The sequence below is a fragment of the Haliaeetus leucocephalus genome, unplaced genomic scaffold (genome assembly GCF_000737465.1).
Source record: "Haliaeetus leucocephalus isolate CR32 unplaced genomic scaffold, Haliaeetus_leucocephalus-4.0 Scaffold273, whole genome shotgun sequence".
NCBI classification, from domain to species: domain Eukaryota; kingdom Metazoa; phylum Chordata; class Aves; order Accipitriformes; family Accipitridae; genus Haliaeetus; species Haliaeetus leucocephalus.
The window spans coordinates 1,315,539-1,324,621 of record NW_010972709.1 but is presented as its reverse complement, the minus strand read 5'-3'; the positions used below and the strand labels follow the sequence as shown (position 1 = coordinate 1,324,621).

The following is a 9,083-nucleotide window of genomic DNA, read 5'->3' as shown; positions in this document are numbered from 1 at the left end:
TTTATTATTATTATTTTGAAGGGGGGGGAGTGAGGAGGGGGGGGGCTGGCACCGGCTATAAAGGCAGAGCTCCCTGGAGCAGCCGGCACTTCCCCGCCACCATGAGCGCTCCCCTGGCCTGACAGCCCCTGCTTCCCCGGGGCTCGCTGGCTCATGCCACCATAAAGCGAGGCTGCGTGCCTGCGGCAGCACCGGGGTGGGATGGTGTGAGCCCGGAGCAGCTCTCCTCCCTCCCACCGCCCTTCGGCTGGCTCTGGCAGGAGGCAAACCCGCCAGCCGCTTGGATGATTTGATTTCTTCCCTGCCCGAAATTACTCCTGCCCAGATGCAGTGGATAATATTCATGTTGCTGTTATTCATCAGCTCCATGGAAATGCTCACGCAGAACCGATGGAAGAAGCAAGGTAAGGTGTGCGTGGCCAGCTCGTCCCACTCAGGTATTGCGAGGCAGCTCAGGGACACGGGGCTGCTGGACCCTGCCAGCACCGGAGCCGCCGGTGCTGCCTGTGCGGAGCAGGCGGGAGGTTGGAAGGAACCGGGAAGCAGCATCCTCCCAACCCGACCCCTTGGGCCCCGTTGGAGACCGGCTGCATTCCCCTCTCGGTGCATGGCGCAGGGCTGGCTCAGGGTAGGTGCGTGGAAAAGGCATTGCCTGCCCAGTGCCAGTCCTGCCCTCGGGGCTGGCAGGGGCCAGAGGGACGCTGGCTGGCACGGGGACCAGCTTTGCAAATCCCAGGAGAGCCGGGCACAGTGGGGATAGTGCAGAAGGGGCTGATTTTCCAGTATTTCCCTTCTCTGCTTAACGCATTAAGTACATGGGGAGGAAAACCTCCTGGAAGGTTGCTCAGAGCCACTACAGGCACTGCCTGTCCCCCCTGCCCCATCCTTCCCCCCAGCAGAGGCACCAGCTGAGCTGCTGCTCGGTGCCAGGGCAAGGGCAGGGTGCGTGCCAGAGCTGTGCCGAGGCACGTGTACCCCTCCGTTGAGCACCGGCTCGTGTCCCCTCACCGAGCAGTGCCAGTCGGCTGTGGGAAGCAGGGCCAGGGCTGATGCTCAGCTCTGTGCTGGGAGCAGCTCAGTTTGGAACCGGCTTGTGCCAGGGCAGGGACAGGACCTGGTGGGACCAGGGCTCTCGGGGGCCAGGGGTTGGAGCCCGGACAGCTTTCCTTGTGGTTGTTGCATGTTAAAGACATGCGGAGGCAATGGGCACATGTGATTATGCGGGCCACCGGGCTGGCTGCCGGAATGCCCCTGATCGGACACAGCCTGGCGCCAAGAGGGGCTCAGGGTGCCACGGGGCCAGTGCTCCGGCTGCTGGCGTTCAATGCAGAGCGTTCCGATGCTACGGGATGCATGGGGGCCTCAGGTCCCAGCAGCACCCAGGGGTCTGGCCACAGCTCCCGTTGTCTCTCCCAGTACAGAAGGGCTGGCACGATCTCTGGGGGCTGGGAGCCACGAGGGATGCTGCAGCCCCCCACCGCTGCCCTGCTGCCACAGAGGGGACAGTCTGGGCAGCCCAGAGCCCAGGAGTCTCCCGGTGCCTGCAGAGCCCACAGCGGCAGAGCTGGGCTCAGGGCGAGCCGCGGTGGGTGACGTTGCACTGATGTCCGGCACAGCCCAGGCAGGGAGCGCCCGCCCGGGCACCCCAGTACACCATGAGCCCCCTGCCCAGTGCCAGTCTCAGCTCGTCCCTGTGCACTGGATCTGCAATCGATGCTGGGCAAGGGGAGGCAAACCCACCAGGCGTCCCTAATTTCCCCAGTCCCATGGTTTCGGCGTGAGCCACGTCCCATTGTGTGGCACAGCCTTCCGCCGGCTCTGCGGCAGCTCCCGGGTGTTGCTCCGGGCGGCAGAGCCACGTGCCATGCCGGCAGCCCCGAGGCTTGCGGGACAGAGGAGAGGGATCTGGCCGGCCAAGCCTTCCCCCGGCTCCGCACCATGGGGCTATTTTTAAAGCCGGTGACGGGAATGAGGCCCTGGAGCCTGCGCAGGGCTCCCCACCATCACTGCCCCAGACGGGGGTTGGAAGGAGAGCGGCAAAAAAAAAAATCATCAAAAAGAATTAGGGAAGGGAAAGAGGCTCGTAAATCCCTGGGTCTCCAGGGAAGCCGCTCCAGCTGCAGCCAGGAACACAAATGTTGTCAGCATTTGGTAAATATGTAACGGAGACCATAACAACTTAATAGATCCAAGGTGCTTCGTTAGTGCGCTCCCAGCAGAAGCAGCCCTAACGAAGCCTCCTGGCCACGCCATGCCACGCTGCCGTCCAAGCCCCTGTGCCCCAGCGAGGGGACCAGGATGAGCCAGCTTGGGGACAGCTACACAGCTCCAGGGACCGGCTTGCACCTGGGAAAGCTGTGCCGGGGACCAGCACACAGGGCTGCGAGGCATTGCCCACCAGCATCTCCCCCGGTTTCCCCAGCACCAACTTCTGCTTTCCACCATCCCCTCTGCACCAGCCACCGCAGCTGTGGGGTCCTTCTGCTGTCAGCTTGTGGGGGATCAGAGAGGATCGGTGCCAGGCATCGTTCCTGGGGCTGAAACCCGTGTCTGTGCCGGGCAGTGCCCAGCACAGCAGCTTGTTTGGCTCACCCTCGCCCGCTCGGCTCTGCGGGGACTGGAGCTGCTAGGGCTTGGACCCGGGGGTCCGCATCAGCCCCTGCCAGTCCCAACCGCAGGCGCTGGGCTCTGCTCTGTCCAGGGCAGCCACCTCCTTAGGCGTTCTCTATGTGCAAAAAAAACCATCTTAATGCTCCAAGATCTGCTGGCAGATGGAGCCCTGGGCCCGAGCATGCAGTGTTGGCGCTGCTGGCACCGTCACCGCTGCACGACACGAGCCTTTGCTCAGCAGCGCCCGGGGGACCCCACGGTGCCAGAGCCGAGCAAACACTTCCCAACACAACCGGGCACAGCAAAAGCATCGTCCACCTGCACGCAGGAGCTTGGTGGCCCCTTACGGAGATGGCCAGCCAGCTCGGGGGTGCAAAAAGACACCGGGCGCAGGTAGCCCCACTGCTGGGGCCACAGCTATCCAGCTCCCAAAGTGCCCCCGTGCTGGAAGCACCTCTCTGGGCTGCATTTCTCTGGGTGCAGGGAGCTGGCTCGGGGAGGAGGAGCGGTTGGCAGGGTCTCTGCAGGCCTGGCGGGGGCTGGCAGCCCGTCCTTGTCCCTGGGAGCAGAGCCCACCTCAGGGCTGGCTGCCGTCACCCAGGTTGGGAGCACTGCAAAGGCAGCCAGGGAGGCGGCAGAGGCTCTTGAGCAACCAGACAGATCATTATCTCGGCTCCTTTTGAACGTTTCCAAAATGCTCTTTGTCCCCTGACACTTAGCAGGCATCAACTAATTAATCCAGGTCAGAGCATATTTCTACCCGCTGATTGAACCGTTGTTTAGGATGCTTCCCACGGGACAGGCACGGCTGATGTAGGGACAGGGCTCAGGCTGGCACCCTTGGGCAGAGCTGGACACGGGGCAAACCCTCAGTCCTGGACCTTGGCGCGATGGAGGCGGTGATGCCCGAGCTGAGCGCAGTGGGGAGCGACGGCTTTGCACGTCCCCACGCTGCCAGCCTGCAGAGAGAGGGGGGATTTGGGGAGCGGAGGGAGGTGGGGAGGCATTTGCAGGGAAAGGGGACAGTGCTGTCACCCCCACGGGTTGAAGAGGGGCTGCCGCGGGGCTGGGACCCTCCCCGGTGCCTCGGCCGTGCCGTGCACGTGTGCCGCAGTCGTGCCGCAGCCCCTCTCCTCCATTTGTCCCTGCAGCGAGCGCTGGCCTGCTGGAGAACTGCACGGGCTGCGTCCTGTGCTCGGAGGACAACGGCTGCATCACCTGCCACCACCGGCTCTTCCTGCTCATCTGGAGGGACGGCATCCGCCAGTACGGCATGTGCGTCCACACCTGCCCCCCCGGCTACTTTGGGGTGCGAGGGCTGGAGGTCAACAGATGCACAAGTACGTCCCGTGACAGCCAGGGCCCCCTCCAGCTCCTCCCAGTACCCCCACGTCCCCTCGCCGCCCCGCTGTGGGAAGGGCGATGGCTGCGTTTCCCGCAGCATCCCCGGCGGCACAGAGCCAGGGGCAGCGGCGAGACCTGGGGGCAGCCGGGCCGTGGGGCTTCTTCCCCTTTTCCCTTGCCCAGAGCTGCAGCCTGGACCCTGCAGGTTTACAAAGGGCTTTGGGTCCCCGGCGGGCACCGGGGCTACCAGCTCCGGGCTCGCCACGTGCTGGCCCTTGGGCTTGCCCAACTGACCAGCCCTCCTTCCCGGCAGAGTGCAGGTCGCCCAGCTGCGAGAGCTGCTTCAGCAGAGACTTCTGCATGAAGTGCAAAGACAAGTTTTACTTGCACAAGGGCCAGTGTTTTCGGCAGTGCCCCCCCAGCACCACGGTGCAGCCTGGCACCCGCGAGTGCCAAGGTAAGCAGCACCCGCACCCTGTGCCCGTGGTCCCTGGGGATGTGCCCCGGCGCTGGGTGGTCACTGTCCCCATTCTGCACCCCTGTCCCCCGCAGAGACGTGCGAGCCGGGACCGTGGAGCGAGTGGAGCGCCTGCACCCACGAGGGCCGGACCTGCGGCTGCAAGTGGGGCGTGGAGACACGGGTCCGGGAGGTGCCGGGGGCTCCCCGGGAGGAGGGGGCCGCCTGTCCCGCGCTGCTGGAGACGAGGAAGTGCCGGATGAGGAAGCACTGCCCGGGAGGTGAGCACCGAACCGCCTGACGCCCCCAGGTCCCTGGGACGGCTTTGCACCCCTCCAAAGTGAGCCCCGAGGCGTGCCACGGGAGGGGGGGGCGGTGGCGGCGGTCCGGTGGTGGCCGGCGAGCCTGGCTGTCGTCTCCCAAGCATTTTGAAGCCAGTGGCTGTAACTGTGCAGTTCTGGAGAAAGCCGCTTTCTCAGGCACATGTGCTGAGCAGCCCCGGCGTTGGCGCTGGCGCTGGCTGCGGGGCTGGCAGGGACCCCTGCGGGCAGCGTGCCAGGCTGGCTGCTCTTACCCGGCAGCCCCCGAGACCGCCTGGGACCGGCCGGCGTCCCCTTCGACCGCTGGGCTGGGACAGGCGCTGGCGTGAGCTGCCGCGGTGGGACGAGGCTGCCGAGCTCCGGCTCCCGTCCTGCCACGCTTGCAAAGGGAAAGGCACGGCCGGGGCTTTCTGCACTGCAGTTGTGAATATGGAGGGTTGAGACCCGCAGTGGAGGTTCCTGCCAAAACCTCCGAGCCCCCAAAATATCTGGAGCGCTTGCGCAGCTGGAGGGCATCACCCAAGGAATTTCGGATGGCCAAAGCTTTGGGAGACACCCCAGGGCAGGGTCTGACTCCGTGGCTCGCCTGGCCAAATGTTCGCCCCTACTCCTGCACCTCCTCCCACCGTGGCAGCACCACATCCCCCGGGCTGGGGGCTCCCCGGCACGGGGCTCCCCGCCACCTCTCGCAGCACCAAGACCTGGCGCGGGGTCCAGCCGGGCAGCGTGGGCGCGGGTGCGTGGCTGGCGCTGGGAACCAGGAGGCGGCTGATGTCATTTTTGGATGCGACCGTCTGGACCGAAGCTGTTCTAATAAATTTCCGCTTAATAACTGGCAGAAAGAGGGATTGCATGAGATACCGATCTGTAGGGCCTGGAAGGAGATCTAAGCCGCCGGCCCCAGCGGTGCAGAGGTCTGCGGTTCAGAGCTGCGGGCTCACTATGTGCCGTGGGATGCGCCGGCCGGCACCGCCAGCACGGCGGGGGCCGAGGGCGGCAAAGGAAAGGACTGCAAGGGGGGGGGGAAGAGAAAAAGGATGGAGAAAGGGGGACAATAACAGAAGCTGTGCGTGCTGGGGCTGGGGCTGTGGAGCCAGGAGAGCAGCTTCATCTCCGCATCATCAATCATAAATAATATTTTCCTGCTGACAGCACGAAGGAGCTGATTTCCATCCCCGCCCAGGCCCCGACTCACAGCTTCGGGGTGCCAGGTGGCATCGATTTCGGGGACGTTCCCCTCCCTGCTGGGCTGCGCCGGCTCCGGACCCGGAGAGCTGGTGACAGTTTGATGCGGCGAGTTTGGCGTGGGAGGACGGGCTGCTCCCGAGCGTGGCGTCCCGCGGCGCAGTGCCAGGCGGGTGCCTGCGGTGCCGTGCTCGTGCCCAGCCCTGCCTGGCATGCGGCGGGTCCTGGCGGCGGGGACCGTGGCACCGGTGCTTCAGAGGCACCCCGTCTCGTGAGAAGGCAACGGCACCCCTGAAAAGCTCTTGGCTTCCCGGCTCTGCCCAGGCACCCGCTCCTGCAAGCTGGGGGCCCAGAGGCCATAGTGATGGGCTCAGGGAACGGCGGAGCTCCTCGCTCAAGTCTGCTACCTGGGATCAGCTCCGGAGACAGGTCTGGCCCCACGAAGGTGGAGGGAAATCCCGTCAGTGCCCCACGAGCAGCCCCTGCTGCCTGCTGCCCCAGCCGGGTGGGCAGGAGAGGGCAGCCCCTCCATGTCTGGCAGGCTGGCCTGGCCGCCAGCTCCCGGGCAGGCTGCTCGGCGTCCCTGCCGTGGCGAAGCGTGTGTCTGCCCTCGCTCCCAGGCTCCTGCCCGCCCGGCCAAGTGCTGGGTTATAGGATCCAGATGCTGGAGGAGGACGATGAGTTCACTTGATGCGGCCGAGACACCCCCAGCCCGGGTGAGCCGAGGAAGGCAGTGGGACCCGATCGTGTGATGAGAGATTTGTGCCACCACTTCTGAGCCATCCCCAGGCGGCTGGAAGGGAGAAGCATCCACGCTTGGCCGAGGCACAAAACCCCTCATGCTGCCGTAAATCTGCCTTTTGTGTCTGCCGCGCTCTCCAGACGCTTGGCGTTCGTGCTGTGCCCTCTCCTTTGTGGGTGGCAACTGTCTGGGAGATCAGAGGCGAAAAACAGAGCCGGGCAGGAAAAGAGCTGGAGCCCTCTGAAAGGATCGGCGACAACAGCGCTGGCGCACGCAGCACCGGCCGGTCGCCGTCCCTGTGCCCCTCACGCCGGGGCTGTGTGGGGAGAGCGGCACCGGACCCCCTCCGTGTCACCTGGCTCGGCATCAGGAGAGCACGTGGTGGGCACGGGAGTAGAAGCAGAGGCGAAGCTGCCAGGTTTTTGGGCAGCCATCCCGCTCCCCAGCGTGGGCTGTCCTTCCCGTCGGAGCCCACGGCATGGCGAGGCTTATCCTGCATCCCTGTTCGGTGTCTCGGCACTGATCCGTCAGCCAGTGGAGCAGGAGCAGAGGGTGCTTGGGTCAGCCCCTCGGGGTGCGCAGAGATTTGGGTCCCAACCGCCTGCCCACGCAGCTCCGAGTCCCTGCCAGGCTATCACCGGGTCGGTCTCACCGGGATGCAGCCGGGCTCTGGCGGCACGTGGGTCGTGCCGCCTGGGCAGGGAGCATCCACGTAGGGAGAGCATCCCCAGGGAGATCATTAGCACGTATGCGTAGATGCACCCTGAGGTCACACTGCTTCCTATCGTGCCCAAACCCTCCCAGGGGCGGCTGGGTCCTGTGCAAGCCCACGGTGGTAAGCAGCACTGTCTTCTCCAGACTTCTCCAGCCCTGCAATTGCAGCAGAACCAGGTGTGGCCACGCACCGTGGCAGAGCCTGGCATGGCCATGGCATCAATTTGGGGCGTTGGTGCAGGCACTGTCCCACTGCAACATCCCCAGTCCTTGCTCAGACAGAAGTTGGGGTATCTCTGGGCAGCCCCCCAGTTTGGCTGAGCTGGCTCCAGCCCATTGCTGGAGATTTTGGGGGTATCAGGATGTAGGGTCCAGCCATGGGAGCCGGCGGGACAACGCATCGGTGTCCCTCTGCCTGTGCTGCCAGGCACACCCAGACTCCCCGCAGACCCACACTGCTCTTTGGTGACCTGGAGAGGGGTCTGGGCTCCCCCAAATCGGGAAGAGGGTCTTGTGCTAACACCTGGGGGAGGACGCGAGGTCTGCATCCCACGGATGGGGCTTGGGCCGGATCCTGCTGCCCGGCCAATGAGCGAACCCTCCTTTTCTCCTCCTTTTTCTATTCCAGAGAAAACTGAACCCAAAAATAAAGGCAAAAAGCGACAGAAGAAGCCGAAGACAGAACCGCATGCGGGTACCTAGCGGCACTGGCATGGGAGCCGGGGCAGCGTGGTGGGAGCCGGTCGGGAGCTCACCGTGCCGTCGGCTGGCAGCATGGTGAGCTCCCGACCGGCTCCCGCCGTGCTGCCCCGGCCTCATCACCCCCATTTTTCCATCCACAAAAAAATTGCACAATTTTCTCCCCCTCCTCCCCTTTTCTTCTGAGACAATTTATGGCCTGTAAAACATTTCCTTTTCAGAAAATCTAATTTACAGTGTCCAAAGCAATGCCCTGGGGCTCGGGGAGGGGGTGGCTCCTTTATTTTTTTGTTTCTCCCTCTCCCCCAACCTTCTTGGTCCCTTCCCTTGCTCCAGCCGGGTGGGATGGGGCTGATCCCAGGGTTGGACCCCGTGCCTGCCTGGGTACCGTCCCCCAGGGCTGGGAGATGCCCTGTCCCCACGGTGTCCCGATTGCACAGGGGTGCTGGGGTGCACAGCGTGCCACCGAATTGCTTTGGGTGCTAGATAGGGTCCCCCATCCTCAGCCAGCGGCACAGAGGATGGTGGGACCCCCAGACTGGGACCCCACTGGGGACCATGCAACCGCTTATGGCAGCCCAGCACAGCACTCAGCATCCCCATCAGCACAACCATGGGCCAAATCCTGCCATCCTCGGGCTCGCAGCCTGCGGAAGGCTGGAAGAGCTCCCCTCCCCAGCTGAATGTGGGTGCAGGAATTTGGGGTGACCGTGGCTGCATTTGGTCCAGGACAAGGGGTGCGTACCCCAGAGCAAGCCCGGGCGGGGGATGCTGCTGCCTCCTGCGCTGGGAGCAGCCACCACAGCCCCCTCCCAAATGTCACCTGGGACACGACCTGGGGGTGCTGAGCCTGGCCCCGTGCCGGCGCATCCCTCCGAGCCGACTGCCTGCCGAAATAAACAGCGTACATCCATGAGGCATGGAGGGCTGTATCGGCACATTGAACGTCCGTTTTGCTCAAAGTGCTGCCCCAGCCACAGGCATCGCTCTATCTGGGGGCTTCCTGGGGTCA

The 9,083-nt window shown here is 64.6% G+C and overlaps 1 protein-coding gene across 1 annotated transcript; it reads left to right on the top strand.

Annotated features, from left to right (window-relative positions):
• The first annotated feature begins 325 nt into the window (after positions 1-325).
• On the top strand, positions 326-8,074 carry RSPO4 (R-spondin 4). Its single transcript, XM_010569427.1, has 5 exons — positions 326-404; positions 3,762-3,950; positions 4,268-4,411; positions 4,507-4,692; positions 8,001-8,074. Exons 1-5 carry the CDS (start codon positions 326-328, stop codon positions 8,072-8,074), a joined length of 672 nt encoding a protein of 223 aa, XP_010567729.1.
• Positions 8,075-9,083: the final 1,009 nt, after the last annotated feature.